Raw genomic sequence first — 19,585 nt, 5'->3', positions numbered from 1 at the left:
AATTACCAAATAATAAAACACCAGGAGAGGATGGATTCCCAATAGAATTCTATAAAACATTTAAAGATTTATTAATTCCTCCCCTCCTGGAAGTAATCAACCAGATTGATAAAACACAAAGCTTACCAGATTAAGGTAAAACAGCAATAATTACAGTAATACTAAAGCAAGGGAAAGATCCACTCGCACCAGCGTCATATAGACCAATATCATTACTTAACACAGATTTTAAGATAATAGCTAAACTATTAGCAAACAGATTAGCAGAATATGTACCTAAAATGGTAAATCTAGACCAAACTGGATTTATTAAAAAGAGACGCACAACAGACAATATTTGTAAATTTATTAACTTAATTCATGCAGTAGAAGGGAGTAAAGCACCAACAGTAGCAGTTGCTTTAGACGCAGAGAAGGCCTTTGACAGAGTAGAATGGAATTATTTATTCAAAGTATTGCAAAAATTCAGTTTACCAGAGAAGTATATTAATTGGATTAAAGCATTATATAAGAGCCCATTGGCGAAAGTGAAAGTAATTGGATATATATCAAAGCAATTTAATTTAAGCAGGTCAACCCGGCAGGGATGCCCACTATCACCCTTATTGTTCGCGTTAGCTATAGAACCACTAGCAGAATTGATAAGAACAGAAAATAATAAAAAAAGGGATAAAAATAAAAGACAAGGAATATAAAATCAGTTTATTTGCGGATGATGCTATAGTATACTTAACAGAACCAGAACTATCAATAAAAGAATTATATAAGAAATTGAAGGAATATGGAGAAGTGTCGGGTTACAAGATTAACGTAAATAAAAGTGAAGCAATGCCAATGAATAATGCGGATTTCTCAAAATTTAAGAAGGAATCACCATTCAGATGGCAAATGCAAGCAATAAGATACATAGGTATACAAATAAATAAAAATCTCGGCCATCTATATAAACTCAATTATTATCCACTAATGAAAAAATTACAGGATGATTTAGAGCATTGGAAAGATTTACCATTAACACTAATAGGAAGGATAAACTGTATTAAAATGAACATTTTCCCAAGGATATTATACCTATTTCAGGCATTGCCAATAGACTTGACAGAGAAATTCTTCAAGGAGTTAAAGAAAATAATAAGGAAATTTTTACGGAAAGGGGGGAAACCGAGGATAGCACTAGATAAATTAACAGAATGATATAAACAAGGAGGCTTACAACTGCCAAACTTTAAAAATTATTATAGAGCCGCACAATTAAGATACCTATCAGATTTTTACCAAACAAGGGAAAAGCCAGATTGGACTAGATTTGAACTAGATAAAATAGGGGAAAAGATACCTGAACACATATTATACAAATGGGATGAAAAATTGGTACAACGTAGGAGTTCTCCAGTATTACATCATCTACTTAATATTTGGAAAAAGATTCATGTAGAAAGGAATAAAACAAATTACCAATTACCAAAACTAATATTGACGCAAAATCAGTTACTCCCTTTTACAATAGATAACCTTTCCTTTAGAGAATGGGAGAAAAAAGGGATCAAAAGAATAGAAAATTGTTTTTCAGGAAATAGATTATTATCCTTTGAACAAATGAAAGATAAATACAATATAACTCAAGATACAGTGCTGGCATATTACCAATTGAGATCCTACTTGAAGGACAAATTAGGAAGCAGTCTGAGGTTACCAGAGGGAAGTAACTTTGAGTATGTGATTGCAGATACAATGATAATCAAAAGATTTATAACAAATATGTATATTAAACTGCAAGAAAAGGAGAATGAGGAAACAAATGGTAAAACTATACAAAAATGGGAACAAGATTTAAATATAAAGATAAAAAAGGAAACATGGGAGAAGTTATGTTCTGGAACGATGAGAAATACAATAAATACGAGGTTACGTATGATACAATATAACTGGATACACAGGCTATACATTACACCTCAAAAGTTAAATAAATGGGACCCAACAGTATCTGATAAATGTTTTCGATGTAAAAAAGAAATGGGAACAACAATTCATGCAATCTGGACATGTGAGAAAGTAGAAAAATTTTGGGAAGATCTAAACCAGATATTAAATAAAATTACAGAAAACAATATACCAAAAAATCCAGAGATCTTCCTCCAAAGTAACATAAAAAACAAAGAATTTGGAATTAATTTGGATGGTGCACAAAAAAGATTTGTTAAGATAGCTCTAGCCGTAGCAAAAAAATGTATTATGTCAACCTGGAAATTGGAAGATAATTTGAAAATACAACAATGGTATATAGAAATGAATAAATGTATTCAATTAGAAAAAATAACATATAGTTTAAGAAATAATATTGAAATATTTGAACAAACATGGGAGCCTTACATGAAACACAAGAGAGAAAACCTACCGGGGACATTCACTACCTAAATTAACGAAAGGAGAAGGAAATGAAAAGAATTGACTCAGTGGAATTTCTTGTTTATTTTTATTGAATGACAACATTGTTTGACTGGTTTAATGTATCTTAGATTTTGTACTTTAAATGGATGGGGGGGAGGTAGGGAGGGTGGGATGGGAGGAGGGAGTGGGGGGAGAAAATGACACTGTATATATTTGAAAAGGAAAATGTATGTATCATGGTCAATGTGGTTTATGGTGTGAAAAATAAAAAAATGTTTTAAAAAAAGTGTTCAGTCATCGCTTCGCTTTGGCAGTTGGGACCAGTCCAAGCATTGATAAGTATAATTGGGAAGGGCTTGCATGTTGTAGTGTGAATTCAGCTTTAGATTTAGTAATAAAGACTTGTAAAAACTGAACTGCTCTCGGTGTGTGTCTATTTTCTTTCGGTAGCTTGAACACTGTGACCAATCTAAAACGAACAAAGTGAGAGGTACAAGTTTACTTTGAAGATAATTAAATTATTTATTTGTTCAAAGAGATAAGATCTGAAGTAAACAACTTTTGGGTATGGTCCCACTGCTGAAGTTTGAGACTCTCCAAGAGGTGGCAACATCTCTCAGCAAGAAGAACTTCAAGATTCCAAACCAACGTCCTGGTCTGGGGAAGTGGAGAAGCTGCTACCGGAGTCCAGACAACCTACTACAAGTGTGCAGTCATCACCTCGCTTTGGCAGTTGGGACCAGTCCCGGCATTGATAAGTATAATTGGGAAGGGCTTGCATGTTGTAGAGTGAATTCAGCTTTAGATTTAGTAATAAAGACGTATAAACTGAACTGCTCTCGGTGTGTGTCTATTTTCTTTCGGTAGCTTGAACACTGTGACCAATCTAAAATGAACAAAGTGAGAGGTACAAGTTTACCCAAGACAGAAGGTGAAGAGGGAACGAGGTGACCATTGATGTCTTGTTCTGTGCAGTGAAGCATCGGTAGAGTGGGATTAAGGTCAAGGGAAGAAGGCACGGGGGAAGTGGATGAGGAGTGGGATGTAGTTAGAAGGAGCTGGCTAGGGGAAGTGGTTGGAAAGGGTGGGGGATGGGGGGAGGGTGCTGAGGGAGGAAGTGATGAGAGGGGTGAGTAAGAATCAGGAGGTCGAAGTGGGGGAGGGGATGGAGACAGGGGTGGGCACATCCCCCTTCTCTCCCCTATCTATCTCTCCCCATTCTTTTCCCCTCTCCCCATCTTTCCCCTTTTCTCCACCCCTCCTCCCTTCCCTTTACACCCCCTCCACACCTTCTCTCCTCACTCCCATCCTATCCACTTTTCTCCCCTTCCCCTGTCGTCCCCTCTACTCTCCCTCCCTCTCTACCCTTCTCCCTCTCTTCCACTCTCCTATACTTTCCCTCCTTCCTATCCCTTCTTCCTTCCTTCCTCTCTTCCCTCCCACCCCTCCTTGCCACCCTCTCCCCGAACTCTCCTGCTCTTCTCCTGTTCCCCCTCCACTCACCCTGCGCACACCTCCTCCTCTTTCCCCTCCTATCCCATTCCTCTCCCCTCACTCTTTCTTCTTTCCCCTCCACTCCTCCCATTCACTTCTCCCACACACTCCTTCCCCACCCACCTCCCCCCCTCTCACATCTCCCCTTCCCTCATTCAATCCCTCTCACACCTCTCCTCCTCTCCCCTTTTCTCAGCCCTCTCTCCCCATCCACTCCTCCCTTTTATTTAAGATATTTGTATTGCTAAGTCAAAAAACAAAATGTGATATGACTCAGAACTTCTTTCAGGTACCATAAGGCACACTGAGATTTGCTATCCTGTAAAATTAGCCCTTCGTCCCTTGGAAGCCCTACGTTCCCCCTCCCACATTCTCTCTCCTCTCCCCCTCTCTCCTCCTCCTTCTCGCCAGGATGGGGTGGGGGAATGGATTTAAAACAACGCTTATTCCCTCCCCACCCTCATCCTGCCCGGTCCAATTCAGCCACCACCAACTGCCACACATGTTCAACACTGTGTAGGGAGGGGAGGCTTACCTACCATGAACCTTCATGTGCCACCATTACACTTCCCCATCATCACGTATGTGTCAACTGCCACTTCCAGCATCGCCGTCACATTTCCCCCTTATCGCGCATTCATCAGCCGGCCGCACATGTCTTGCAGTCTCCAGGATGCTGCATTTAGCAGTTTAAGTAGCATTTCTGCCCCTTAATTTGTCCTCCATTTGGGTTATGGGGCCTATATCCACAAATGGAGGACCAATCAATGTCTGGCTCAAGGTGATGCCTGATGGAGGACAGAGGACTCAAAGGCCAGGACAATCTGGTGTAAAACTGGACATATCCTACCATCCCCCCCCAATCCAGTGCCCTCCTTCCCAGTCCAGTGCCCCCCATTCGTCCAATCCAGCACCCCCCTCCAATACCTCCCTCCCGTGGTCTTGCACCCAACACCTCCCTAGTTCAGCTCCTCCCTCCACCATCCACCCCCCCTCCAATCCACTGCCCCCTCCCCTGTGCCCCCTCCTTCATCCAGCACCCCCGTGCAGTGCTCCCCCATCCAATGGCCCCATCCAGCACCCCCAAACATTATCCCTGTCCATCCCACCCCGTCCAGTTCCCAGATCCCTGTCCGGCACCGGGATCCATGCCTGTGGGGAGGGCGGGGGGAATCAATGAGGGACCATGTAGTCCATGAAGAGGGTCGAAAGTCTTAAAATGTTTGGGGAACCCTGTCCTAGACTCTCCCACCATGGGAAACAACCTTTCTACATCTATTCTGTTCATGCCTTTCAATACTGGATATGTTTCAATGAGATCCCGCCTATTCTCCTAAATTCCAATGAGCACAGGCCAAGAGTTGTCAAATACTATGCATATAATAACCCTTTAATTCCCAGAATCATCCTGGTGAACCTCCTCTGAACCCCTCTCCAAATTCAGCATATCTTTTCTCAAATGATTCTCCACTTCACTTTCCTGCCCATGTCCACACCTAGCCTCTGGCCTATTGGTTTGTGCTCCTCCCCTCCTCCTTTCTTCCTCCCCCCCCACCCCCTGTCTTTTATTCAGGCTCCTGCTTGCTTCTTGCTCATACCTTGATGAAGGGCTCAGACCTGAAACACTGGTTATGTATCTTTGCCTCCGATGGGTGTTGTGGAACCTATGGAGTTTCTCCAGCATTTTTTTGCATTCAACTATAATCACAACGTCTTCAGACATTTTTGTTTCACTCACTTTCCCTGTCACTCAGTTCCTCAAGACCTGGCAAATCTTCTCTGTGCTCAGGGAGATGACCTTTTTGTGTCACTCTGAGGTATGTACACCAACCACTCATCCACAGAACCATAGAACATCACAACATGGAAAAAAAGGCCCTTCTGGTCTGTGTCAAACTATTATTGTTAGTCCACTAACCTACACCCAGCCCATAGCCCTCCATACCTCTCCCATCCATGTACCTGTCCAAATTTTTCGTACATTTTAAAATGGAGCCCGCATTCAGCTGGCAGCTCGTTCTACCCTCCCACCATCTCTGTGTGAAGAAGTTCCCCTTAAACCTTTTCCCTTTCTCCCTTATCCCATATCCTGCGGTTTGTATCCTCGGTGAAAAAAAAGCCTACCTGCATTTACTCTATCTATGCCCTTCATAATACCTTTAGCAAATCTCCTCTCTCCACTCCAGGGAATAAAGTCCTAACCTGTTTAACCTTTCACAGTAATTTGGTTTCTGAAGTTCAGCAACATTGTAATAAATCTTCTCTGCACTCTATCAATCTTACTGATACCTTTCCTCTAGTTAGGTGACAAAAACGGCACACAATACTCTAATTTGGCCTCACTACACAACCTCACCATAACATCCCAACTCCTAAATTCAATAATTTGATTTATGATGGCCAATAGGCCAAAAGGTCTCTTTACAACCCTATCTACCTGTGACACCACTTTCAGGCAACTATCTACAGTAGTGTGTTCTAAAGGTTTATTTTATTGTCATGTAATAATACATTAAAATGTAATATAAAGATATATTTCAGCCTTTGTCTGCCTAAGGGATTGCCCAGCACCCCTAAAAATAAGAAAAAGCGAAGCAAAAGAGGGTTCCTTCAGAGTTGCCGAGTGTCATCCAGTGGTCCCACAGCCTTGCAGACACCAATTCACCTGTTCGATCCATCAGCAATCCAAGCTCAAGATCCAAACCTCCAACATGATCAGCAACCCTTCAGAGCCCAAGGCTCTTCTTGTCCTCAGCACCTTCTCAAATCCCGGCTCCGATACCTGGTTTCTCATGAGAAACCAGCCTGTGTGGATCCAGCAGTCTGTGTGGATCCACCCAATGCCTCACTCATGGCTTATGTGGGTTGCTCAGCTTCTCAATGGCCCACTGCCTTGATCGCCATCCTGTGGTGTAATTTCTGCTTCTCCTCAAAGGGGTCAGAGGGTTGTTCTCCCCATTTCTGGTGTCCTGTGCCGGTCCACTGCTCTTGTGGAGTCTGCAATTCCTTATGGTCTGCAGCCCAACAAAGGCACGATCCATCTTGGGCATAGACTTCCACAGATGCAGGATTTTAAATTAAAACACTGTCAGCTCCTGTAACAGGCCATTTAAAGACTGGAACCGCTGGCAATAATGGCTGGGCAGTGCTTCCGCTATATACCCTCCCGGCAGCGAAAAAGTCTCGATGGAGGGAGTCTCTCTCCCCCTTGACATCAGGGGTCCAGGTGTGGAGAGTGCTGTGTAAAGATGCACCGTTTAACCAGTTTTTGAGTCGATCTGCGGACTCTGTTGCTCAAATTGGACTATGTCACATCTATACGTGGGGTGCTGCAAGGTGGCAGTCCCTGCTCTGGAAGGGAGTCGCTCCTCAGGTTTGGTTGTGTTTCAGCCCGTGTCCCTGATCCTCAGAGCACCAAGTGGATGTGGACAGAAGGGAGGGAAGGATCAAGGGATAATCTCGTCAGTCTGGTTCTGGGCCTGGCCAAGACTATCACCATGAGATCTGAGCAGTGGGCTAATCAAATGTTCAGTTCAGAGCTATTTCACCTGTCCCTCTTCTGAGGAGACTCACAAACTTGTATATGGGTATAGGATCAAGACCAGACTAATGATTTTGAGTCTTTGCAAGGGACTGGTGAGACCTCACTTAGAGTTCAGGGTACAGTTTTGGGTTCTTATCGAAAAAAGAATGGGCTGGCATTGGAGAGTGTTTGGAGAAGATTCACAGAAATGATTCCTGGATTAGCACATGAGTAACATTTGGCAGCTCTTGGACTGTACTTAGAATTCAAAAGAATGAATGGGGACATCATAGAGGCATTTCAAATGTTGAAAGGCCTGGACTCAGTAGATGTGGCAAAGTTTTTTCCAACAGTAGTGCAGAGAAGGAAAGAGGACACTACTTCAGGACTGAAGGGTGCCCATTTAAAACAGAGATGTGGAGGAATTTCTTCAGCAAGAGAGTGGAGAACCTTTGGAATTTGCTGCCCCAGGTGGCTGTGGAGGCCAAGTCATTGGGTATATTGAACACGGAGATTGATAGGCATCTGAACAGTCAGGATATCAAATGTTATAGGGAAAGGGCAGGGGAGTGGGGCTGAGTGGGAGAATGGAGTGGTCAACATCAGAGAGGGCTGAGGCTTTGGCTCAACAGGCTTCGGCAAGAATAGGCATGAGGCACGGGATAGTAAGAGTTGAAAGAAGAAAAACCACCCTAATCAAAGAACAGAATGGATTCAATAGGTAGGCACAGGTAAGGGCTGGTCTTGTGCATCTAGATATCTTGTGCATCTAGATATTTTGTACATCTAGATATAAACAGTGGGAATGAGGCCAAGGCAGGGGAATGTTCTTGTAAAATGTGGGTCATCAGGGAAGCCAGCAGTACCCCTGACGACTTCCAATGCAAAAGGTGTATTCAGCTGCAGCTTCTGACAAAGCTGAGTTAAGGAATTGGAGCTGGAGTTGGATGAACTCTGGATCACTTGGAGCTGATAGACAGAAGTTACAGGGACACTATCATACCTAGGAGGTATGAGGAGGGTAGATGTGTGATAGTCAGAGAAGGAAAGGGAACAGGTAGGGATGCAGGACACCCCTGTGGCTGTTTCCCTCAATTACACTATACCATTTTGGATACTGTGGGGAGGGGGGGGGGGAAGAATGACACACCAGGAGCGAGCCTGGTCCTGTTACTAAGAAGGGAAGGGAGGAGAAGAGGCGAGCTACAGTGATTAGGGATTCCTTAGTTAGTTTTCCACAGAGGTTACTAAGAAGGGAAGGGAGGAGAAGAGGCGAGCTACAGTGATTAGGGATTCCATAGTTAGTTTTCCACAGAGGTTCCATGGAAATGATCACATATCCTGGATGGTATGTTGCCTCCCTGGTGCCAGGGTCCAAGATCGAGTTCATGGTGTTCTCAAGAAGGAGGGTGAGCAGCTAGATGATGTGGGTAGGAAGGGTGATAAGGTCTTGAAAGGAGAGTTCAGGGAGTTAGACACTAGGTTGGGCAGGACTCCAGGGCTGTGATCTCATGATTGCCACCCAATGCCATGTGCTGGTGAGATGCAAAATAGGATAATGCAGCTTAACTCATGGTGCAGGAGGGAGGTCTTCAGGTTTCTCGATTATTGTGTTCTCTTCCAGGAAAGGTGAGACCTATTCCAACAGGACGGATTGCATCTGAACTGGAAGGGGACTAATATCCTTGTGGGAAGGTTTACTAGTTCAGCTCTAGAGGGTTTAAATTAGATTTGGAGGAGGAGGGGAACCAGAGTGCCAGAGCAGATAGAGGAGTAGGGGGAACAGATGATGTGAAAATTGCATGCACCATTGGAAGTCAACAGGTTGTACATGGTGAAAATGTTCTAAGGTGCATTTAAGGTGCAAGGAGTGTTGAAGGAAAGGCAGATGAGCTTAGAGAATCAAATGGACTTATGACATTGTGGCCATTAGTTAAACTTGGTTGCAGGAGGGGCAGGACTGACAGCTTAATGTTCCAGGTTTCCATTGCTTTAAACTAATGATTTTCAATCTTTTTCTTTCCACTCATATATCACCTTAAGTAATCCCTATACTCTGTGATTAGTAAGGGATTACTTAATATGGTATTTGAGTGGAAATAAAATCTTTGAAAAATGCTGTTTTAATCCTACCTAATTGACTTGTTATGTGCACAGTTTCATAACTCCAAAGGAAGTGGTCCAATTACAATTTTTCTCAAGCAAATTATTTCAGTGGCAATGGGGTCTAGAGCTGCGGTCCTCAATCTTCCCTTCCCTTCCCATACCACTTTAGGTTATCCCTTATTAATGACAGAGCACAGGGGTTACATAAGGTGGTATGGGAATGGAAAGATAAAGTTTGAAAATCACTGCTTTAGATGCAATAGAACAGAGGGGATGAAAGGGAGAGGAGTGGTATTGCTTGTCAGGGACCGATTGGAGGGGTCATCTAGGGATGCTCTATGGGTGGTCCAGAGGAATGGGGTTGTATTATAGACCATCCAATAGTCAACAAGAATTGGAGGAGCAAATATAAATATATATTTATATAAATATGTATATGTAAATAGCAGATAGCTGCAGGATACATAAAGTTGTGATAGGAGATTTTAACATTCCAACTATTGATTGGGACTCCCATAGAACTATCGAAAACTACAGCACAGAAAAAAAAGGCCATTTGGTCCTTCTAGTCAGTGTCAAAACATCCTTTCTCCAGTTCTACTCCATTCCATAACCCTCCAGATCTCTCCCATTCATGTATCTTTTCAATTTATTCTTAAAACTTGAGAATGCGCCCACATTTACCACGTCAGATGGCAGCTCATTCCAAAATCCCACTGTGGAGGAAAATCTGAACACAAAAGATTAAGGGTTCACCCATAAGTTGCTTCAAGAACATAGAAGAGTCAGTTGCACATTGCATAAGTGGAGGCAGGGAACCTCAAGGTTGTGATTTATCTGCAGACACGCTTATCTGCAGACATGATAAGCTTCGGAATTCTGTGAAACAATGATTAAATTATTGCCAAATGTTGACAATGATAAACTATTGTCAGGTTGTCTGGAACAGGAACGCACTACCATTTATTGTATATAAACTCTGTTAAAACTGGCTGTGAGCAAAGCAAGCTCAGGCCAGGTGCTGGGCATGCTCTCCAAGATATCTTGCTAATAAAACTCTTCTGAAGCGTTACCCTGGTGTCGGTAGTTGATTCTTTCTCCGCAACTCTCAGAGTGAAGAACTTTCCCCAAATGTTCCCCCTAAACCTTTCCCCTTTCACCCTAAAGCCATGTCCTTTTGCATTTATTTCTCCCAATCTAAGTGAAAAGAGCCTACGTTCATTTACTCCACCTCATAATTTTGTATCTCCCCTCATTCTTCTACACTCTAAGGAATAAGGTCCCATTCTGTAAATAAGTGTTCAGAGTGTTTTCTAAATCAATATATAGAGGTATCAACTGGAGAGAATGCAATACTGGATATCCTTTTAGGGAATGAGAGAAGACAGGTGACAGAAGTATGTGATGGGGAACATTTTGGGTCCAGAGATCATAAAGCCATTAGTTTTGTTACTTATGGAGGAGGATAGGTCTGGGCCTAGAAGAGTTGAGGTTCAAAATTGGAGAAAGGCTAATTTTGAGGAAATGAGAAAGGATCCAGAATGCGTGTTTTGGGAGAGGTTGTTTTCAGACAAGGATGTGCAAGGTAAGTGGAGGACCGTCAAAAGTGAAATTTTAAGAGTTCAGAGTTTGTATGTTCCTCTCAGGGTTAAAAGCTATAGGGACTCTTGATTTTCGAGGGATATTGGGGACCTGGTCTGGAAGAATAGAGAGGTGTGTAGCAGGTATAGGCAACATGGATGGAGCAAATGAGGTTCTTGAGGAATATAAAAAAGTGCAAGAAAAACCTCAAGAATGAAATCAAGAAGCCTAAAGGTTGCTTTGGCAGAAAATTTGTCCCCTTGAAGATTAGAGTGGTCAACTTTGTATGGAGCCAAAAGAGATGGGGAGATCTTAATTTTTTTTAACCAATATTCACTCAGGAAACTGGTACAGAGTTGTGTGAAGTAAGGAAAACAAGCAATGAGGTCATGGAACCTATACTGATTAAAGAGGAGGAGGTGTTTGCGGTCTTAAAGCAAATAAGGGTGCATAAATCCTCAGGACCTGATAAGATATTCCCTTGGACCTTGAGGGAGGCTACTGTAGAAATTGCAGAGTTTCTGGCAGAAATATTTAAATGTCCTTAGCCACGGGTGTGGTGCCAGAAGATTGGAGGGTAGCTCACATTTAAAACAGGCTCCAAAGTAACCCTGGAAATTATAAGGCCAGTGAGTCTGACGTCAGTAGTAGGTAAATTATTGGAAGGTGTTCTAAGAAATCAGATATACAATTATTTGGATATCCAGAAACTGATTAGGGATAGTCAACATATGAGTGGTAGGTTTTGTTTAACCAATATTTTTCATGGAGGTTACCAGGAAAGTTGATGAAGGAAAGTTTGTGGATGTTGTCCACAAGGAATTTAGTAAGACCTTTGACAAGATCCCACATGGGAGGCCAGTGAGGAGAGTTCAAATTCATGGTGAAGATTTGACATTGGGAGAAGCCAGAGAGTAGTGGTGGATGATTGCTTCTCAGACTGGAGACAGGTGACTAGCGGTGTGCCTCAGGGATCAGTGCTGAGACCATTGTTTGCCATCTATATCAATGATTTGGATATAATGTGGTAAATTGAATTAGCAAGTTTGCAGATGGCACCAAAATTGAAGCTGTTGTGAACAGTGAAGAAGTTTATCAAAGCTTGCAGAGGAATCTGGACCAGGTGGAAAAATGGGCTGAAAAATGGCAAATGGAATTAAATGCAGACAATTGTGAGGTGTTACATTTTGAAAGGCCAAACTAAGAAAGGACAACATGGTAGGGAACTAATGAGTGCGGTTGAAATTAGAGATCTGGGAATACAAATACATAATTCCCTGAATGTGGTGGATAGGGTTGTAAAGTGACCTTTTGGCATTTTGGCCTTCATAAATTATTGAGTACAGGAGTTGGGATGTTATGGTAAAGTTGTATAAGACATTGGTGAGGCCAAATTTGGAGTATTTGAATGCAGTTTTCATCACCTAACTATAGGAAAGATATTAAAAAAATAGAAAAAATGTAGACAATATTTATTATGATATTGCTCAGACTTCAGGAACTGAGTTACAAGGAAAGGTTAAAAAGGTTAAGACTTTATTCCCTGGAGGGGAGAATTTAATTTTTAAAAAATTTTTAATATATATTTAGACATGAAGCACGGTAACAGGAAATTTCAGCCCATGAGTCCGTGCTGCTCAATTTACACCCAATTAACCAACAACCCCAGTATATTTTGAATGGTAGGAGGAAACCAGAGCTCCTGGGAAAGCCCATTTAGACATGGGGAGAACGTAGTGACTGTCCTTACAGACAGCATGGAATTCAAACCCTGGTCCTGATCGGTGGCGCTGTAAAGCCATTGCACTAACTATCATGCCAACCATGCTGCTCCAAGAAGAGTGAGGGGAGATTTGATAGTTATTTAAAATTATGAGGGGGATAGACAGAGTAATATAGATAGGCTTTTTCCACTGAGGATAGGTGAGATACAAACCAGAGGATAATGTGAAAAGTGAAAGGGAAAGGGTTTAGGGGGAACATGAGGGGGATCTTCTTGATACAGAGAGTGTTTGGAGTGCGGAACAAGCTGCCAGCTGTGGTGGTGAACATGGGCCAAATTTTAACATTTAAGAAAATTTGGAAAGATATTGGCTGGGTGCAGGTCATGGGCACAAAATGGTTCAGCACAGACTCGACAGGCCAAATGGATCTGTTTCTCTACTATAGTTTTCTATGATTCTATGGTCAGCTCATGATGCAATGGTGGGGCAGACTGAAAAAGCTGAATGCCCTACTTGTGCTGCTTGATCATCCCCAGAGAAGGAGCACTCGTTGCTCACTGACACCTTAGAATTTTGGAGGGCGATGTTAGCTGTGTGCCCCCACCCCCGTCCCAAGAGTAGTGAGGGGGTTAGTCAAGAGACCACCCCTCCCCTTACAAATCGGGGTGATAATGAGAATCTTTGGAGGGAGTGGGTGCAGAGGAGTATGCATGGCAGAAAAGGGGGCAGTATGGGGGGGGGTGTTAGAGGGATACAGTATCAGGGAGGGGAGGGGCAGAGGGCATTGCAGAATCACTGGAGAGTATTAGAGAGGGTCAGAGGATGGGGAGAATTGGGAATAGGGTCTGAGGGCATGGCATATCAGAAATGGGGTCTGAGGGCATGGACCGGGAATGGGGTCTGAGGGTGTTGAGTATTGGAAATGAGGTCTGAGGGCATGGAGAATCTGGAATGGTTCAGGGGTGGAGTAATGGGAATGGGTCAGGAGGCTTGGTGTATTGAGACTGAGTCAGAGGGCATGTAGTATCGAGAATGGGTCAGAGGGTGTGGAGTATTGGGACTCGGTCAGAGGGAATAGAGGATTGGGAATGGGTAAGAGGGCATGGAGTATCGGGAATGGTGAAAGGGAGTATCAGGAATAGGTCAGAGGGCATGGAGTATTGGGAATGGCTCAGAGAGCATGGAGTATTGAGACTGGGTTAGAGGGCATGGACTATTGGGAATGGGTCAGAGGGAGTATTGGGACTGGGTTGGAGGGTGTGGAGTATCAGGAATGGGTCAGAGGGCGTGGAGTATCGGGAATAGGTCAGAGGGCGTGGAGAATCTGGAATGGGTCAGAGGGCATAAAGAATCTGGAATGGGATTGTGAGCATGGAGAATCGGGAATGGGTTAGAGGGTGTGGAGAATCGGGAATGGGTTAGAGTTAAGATCATTAGTTTGGGATTACTAAGGGTCAGGCGGTAGAGAGGATAAGAGGGTAATGGATCAGGGAGTATCAGAAGGTCTATGAGGGGTCAGATGCATTGAATATTGGGGATCAGAATGCAAGGTTGATTGGGAGTTAGAGGATTCGGCTTATCGGGGCAGGGGCAGCTTCTCAGGATCATTGGTCATAGATCAGGGTGTATTTGGGGCTCTCAGGTTCAAGTATACCTGAAGTCAGAGAGTCACTAATCAGGAAGTATCTGGGGTTCACAGGTCAGAGGGTCACAGGTCAGGGACTGGGTCTATCCAGGGGCCATGGAGGTCATGGCTGGGCTGCAGGGTGTGCCATGTATCCTGGCGAGAACCACCCTCCCTTTACCCACCCAAAGCCAGTACCCTCCTCAGGCAGCCGTGGTGATGTACTGACCCCCCGTGCCCCCAAAGTAGGAGCGCTCCCACTCGCTCATCAGCTCAAAGTGCAGGGGCTGCTGGCACAGCCTGCAGGAGGGCGACGAGGCAGAGATGACGGGAAGACCCATCTCCTTCCAGACGCCAACCAGGCGCTCTGCAAAACACAATGAGAGAGAGAAAAGTGCTACAGTTACACAGTGCAACTGCAATGGCTGGGTCCCTGGGGTGCATTGTGGAACAGAGACACCAAGGGTTCAGGGACATTGTTACCTGAAAGTGGGATCACGGGTAAACAGAACGTGGGGAGTGTTGTAGAACAGAGAGATCTGGTGGTACAGGGAGATCATTCCCTGAAAGTGGGGACACGTTTAGACAAGAATGGGGAGTCTTTGGAACAGAAGGGGGTGGGGGGGCACGGAGACATGGTTCCATGAAAATGGGGACATGTATGCAGGCCAGAGGGAGTGTTGTCGAACATCTTCCCTCAAAGTGAAGTTCCATGTAGACAGGGTGATGGGGTCAAGAGAGACCTGGGGTACAGGGACATCATTCACTGTAAATAGGTAGCCTGAGGAACAGGGAGAACCGGGGGTTAGAGCGTGACCTCATGGAACGGAGCTAATTCCCCCTCCCCCTTCTTCCTGACCGTCCGAACCACTCTCTCCCTATTTGACCAGCCCCGCCCCTTCGCATCCTCGCCCGTTCACTCACCCACAAAGATGGCCATCATCTGGGGGTCATGGTGTGGGGTAGGGGCAAGGCGAAGGAGCTCTTCCCCACGTGGGACGGTCGGATAGTTGATCGCCTGCACGTACATGCTATGGCGGCTCATCATGGTCTCGCAGATCTCCGCGCTCTTGGCTGCGTCGCCAACCTTCGGGGGAGGGGAGGTGGTGAAGAGGTAATGGAGGGAACAAGCGTTAGATGGGTTCGCACCAGATGCAGGGGCCAGGCCATTGGACCCGCACAGCCTGTCCCCCATCCACGTGAGACTGGCCACTCCCACTACAGGTTTTAAATATTTTCTGGGGTTAAACAGGAAAGTCAGCAGGCGCTGTGATTGTTGGAGGAACTCAGGCCGGCTCAGTTCCTCCAGCATTTCTGTGTTTTTGTTTCTTTTTTGAAAATGTTATTTACAACAAGCTGGAGACGCAAGAGTAGGATCTCCCAGTGGCCACCCATTTCATTTGCCCATCCCATTCCCTTGCTGACATGTCCGTCCATGGCCTCATGCACTCCGTTTCCCTCTGTCAAAATCAATGATCACTTCCTCTTATCATGAGTTAAACGCGAAAGTCTGCAGGCGCAGTGATTGTTATTTTTTTTTCTTTGGCTTGGCTTCGCGGACGAAGATTTATGGAGGGGGTAAAAAAGTCCACGTCAGCTGCAGGCTCGTTTGTGGCTGACAAGTCCGATGCGGGACAGGCAGACACGGTTGCAGCGGTTGCAGGGGAAAATTGGTTGGTTGGGGTTGGGTGTTGGGTTTTTCCTCCTTTGCCTTTTGTCAGTGAGGTGGGCTCTGCGGTCTTCTTCAAAGGAGGTTGCTGCCCGCCAAACTGTGAGGCGCCAAGATGCATGGTTTGAGGCGTTATCAGCCCACTGGCGGTGGTCAATGTGGCAGGCACCAAGAGATTTCTTTAGGCAGTCCTTGTACCTTTTCTTTGGTGCACCTCTGTCACGGTGGCCAGTGGAGAGCTCGCTATATAACACGATCTTGGGAAGGCGATGGTCCTCCATTCTGGAGACGTGACCCATCCAGCGCAGCTGGATCTTCAGCAGCGTGGACTCGATGCTGTCGACCTCTGCCATCTCGAGTACTTCGACGTTAGGGATGAAAGCCCTCCAATGGATGTTGAGGATGGAGCGGAGACAACGCTGGTGGAAGCGTTCTAGGAGCCGTAGGTGGTGCCGGTAGAGGACCCATGATTCGGAGCCGAACAGGAGTGTGGGTATGACAACGGCTCTGTATACGCTTATCTTTGTGAGGTTTTTCAGTTGGTTGTTTTTCCAGACTCTTTTGTGTAGTCTTCCAAAGGCGCTATTTGCCTTGGCGAGTCTGTTGTCTATCTCATTGTCGATCCTTGCATCTGATGAAATGGTGCAGCCGAGATAGGTAAACTGGTTGACCGTTTTGAGTTTTGTGTGCCCGATGGAGATGTGGGGGAGCTGGCTGATGGAGGACCTCAGTTTTCTTCAGGCTGACTTCCAGGCCAAACATTTTGGCAGTTTCCGCTGCAGGACGTCAAGCGCTGAAGAGCTGGCTCTGAATGGGCAACTAAAGTGGCATCGTCTGCAAAGAGTAGTTCACGGACAAGTTTCTCTTGTGTCTTGGTGTGAGCTTGCAGGCGCCTCAGATTGAAGAGACTGCCATCCGTGCGGTACCGGATGTAAACAGCGTCTTCATTGTTGGGGTCTTTCATGGCTTGGTTCAGCATCATGCTGAAGAAGATTGAAAAGAGGGTTGGTGCGAGAACACAGCCTTGCTTCACCCCATTGTTAATGGAGAAGGGTTCAGAGAGCTCATTGCTGTATCTGACCCGACCTTGTTGGTTTTCGTGCAGTTGGATAATCATGTTGAGGAACTTTGGGGGACATCCGATGCACTCTAGTATTTGCCAAAGCCCTTTCCTGCTCACGGTGTCGAAGGCTTTGGTGAGGTCAACAAAGGTGATGTAGAGTGCTTTGTTTTGTTCTCTGCACTTTTCTTGGAGCTGTCTGAGGGCAAAGACCGTGTCAGTAGTTCCTCTGTTTGCGCGAAATTAAAACACATCGAAATGCTGGAGGAACTCAGCCGGTCTTTCAGCGTCCATAAAAGTCAAAGATTTATTGATGACGCCCTTCTTCAAGAAATAAGCAGAATAAGCTTGAAGAATAAAGTCTCAGAATTCAGGCAATGCTGAGCAGGGGAGAAGCCAGACCAAAAGAAAAGTGTTAATTGGATATGATAATGAAAGAGATGAGAATTTATCATGTCTCTACGAAATGAAACTTGGAGATACAGGTCAGTGACTAGGCAAAACAAAATGGGTCAGCACAGACTCGACAGGAGTCAATACTTCCCGAAGAAGTGAGGGGGAGGGTTTAACGAAAGCCAGAGAAGTCGATATTAATGCCATTTGTTTGGAGGGTTCCTTGTTCCTCCAATTTGCAGGTGTCCTCAGACTGACAGTCCATGAACAGGCATGTCAGCAAGTAAATGGTTGCAGGAATTGAAACGGCAGGACACTGGGAGATCCACGCTTTGGCGGTGGACAGAGCTGAGGTGCTTAACAATCTCCCAGTCTGCCTCCAGTCTCTCTGATGTAGAGGAGACCACAGCGGGAGCACTGGATACAGATTCATCTCCAATACCCCACCAGCCTCCACATCCAACACAGCCTCCCATTTCCATCATCTAGAACGTGATCCCGCCACGACACACATTCCCCTCTCTGCTTCTGCAGGGATGCTCACTCCGTGACTCCCTTGTTCACTCTTCCCTCTCCTTCAATTGTACTTTTGGGATCTACCCCTGTGACCTCGGGAGATGCTCCACCTGTGCCCATGCCTCCTTACTCAGCACTATTCGGGGCCCCAAACATTTTGGTGTGTATTACCTCATATCCAATGACCACCTTGTGTTGGTCTGGATTTTTCCCCCTCCCATTCTTGCCCCTTTCTTTCTGCAGCCTTTCAGGCCCGAAACGTCAGTAACATAACTTTACCTCCTCTGGATGCTGCAAAACCAGTGTTTTTAGGACAATCACTGCAGACTTTATTTCGTCTTTCACTCCTTTCCCCCAGTTCTGCATTCCCAGAAACCACCCATCTCACCTGACGTCTCCCCGACCCTCCTCTCCATATCTAATTAATCTTGCGTCTGTTAGGTCTGTACTCCAACCCCCTCCCATTATTTTCATCCAGCTCCCCCCACCCCACCTGTGCCTGCTTTTTACACAATGCTGGATAAATTTAGCAGGTCAATCTGTGTACTTCATATATCAAAGATTTTAAAATGCACAACCAACTCATCAAAGATATGGACAAAATATGAGCAGGCGCCCGTTCAAAATGTTGGTGGGGCAGGGGGAGGTGCAAAGGCCTACAGGCAGGTGGATAAAGGAGGAAGGGCACAACCGAAAACAGGGGGGGATGGCTCTGCCAATAGAGAAAGAGCGGGGTAGAGAGCTGGAGGAAAGGAGACAGAGAGAGGGGGTGAGAGGGAGAACGGGGAGTGGGCTAACAGAACCCGGACAAGTCGATGATCTTTCTAAAGTACACTGACCTGCTGTGTTTCTCCAGCATTGTTTTGACTTTTGGCTTATTTCGTGTTCACTCTGATTTTAACTCATATACAGAAAAAGGGCTCGGGACTAAACGTCGGCGGATATATCTTTCCCTCCTACAGACACTGCGACACCGGCTGAGTTCCTCCAGCATTTCTGTGATTCTCTACACTCACTGCTTCTGCAGACTTTCGCTCGGAACATTTAAACCCAGACACCCAAATTAACCTACAACTATCGTCTGGTTTTGAAGGGTGGACAGAAACCGGAGACCCGGAGAAAACCCACGCAGATTCTGGAAAACGTTCAAACTCCTGACAGGCAGCGCCGGATTACATCCCGTGCTGAGTTTCGGCAGTGGCCGGATGACCCGGCCTTTCGCAGCACAGCCTGGGTGGTCAGGTGACCAGAGATTCGCTGCAGTGGGAATCACTTTGTATACAGAGATTCCTGCTGTTGAATTCTTTGGCTTTCCCGAGATTCCCGCGGCTTCAATCGCTGGATATGCCTAGATTTCCACCAATTGATTCTCTGGATATGATGGAATTCCCACTGCTGAAATCGCGGGGTACCTTGAATTCCCACCGCTGGCTATCCTGAGATTCCCACTGCTGAAATCGCGGGGTACCCTGAATTCCCACCACTGGGTTTACCTCTGGATTCTCTG

General features: G+C 45.2%; 1 protein-coding gene across 4 annotated transcripts in view; it reads right to left on the bottom strand.

Moving 5' to 3' along the window:
- Positions 1–2,625: 2,625 nt before the first annotated feature.
- The window catches only part of LOC138736391 (5-aminolevulinate synthase, erythroid-specific, mitochondrial-like), a 36,682-nt gene continuing 19,722 nt past the window's right edge, over positions 2,626–19,585 (bottom strand). The window contains exons 8-10 of one of the 4 annotated variants that reach the window (XM_069885861.1): positions 15,365–15,527; positions 14,670–14,807; positions 2,626–3,274 (exon numbers count right to left, since the gene is read on the bottom strand). In XM_069885861.1, the coding sequence (XP_069741962.1) occupies positions 3,105–3,274; positions 14,670–14,807; positions 15,365–15,527 (471 nt within the window). In that variant the 3' untranslated portion in view covers positions 2,626–3,104. Of the gene's footprint in view, positions 3,275–6,354; positions 14,808–15,364; positions 15,528–19,585 lie in introns of those variants that run through there. The other 3 variants (XM_069885859.1, XM_069885858.1, XM_069885860.1) reach the window with 3 other exon arrangements.

Source organism: Narcine bancroftii, chromosome 6 (assembly GCF_036971445.1).
Source record: "Narcine bancroftii isolate sNarBan1 chromosome 6, sNarBan1.hap1, whole genome shotgun sequence".
Lineage (NCBI taxonomy): Eukaryota > Metazoa > Chordata > Chondrichthyes > Torpediniformes > Narcinidae > Narcine > Narcine bancroftii.
The sequence above is the reverse complement of the archived record's forward strand: the minus strand, read 5'-3'. Positions and strand labels throughout refer to the sequence as shown.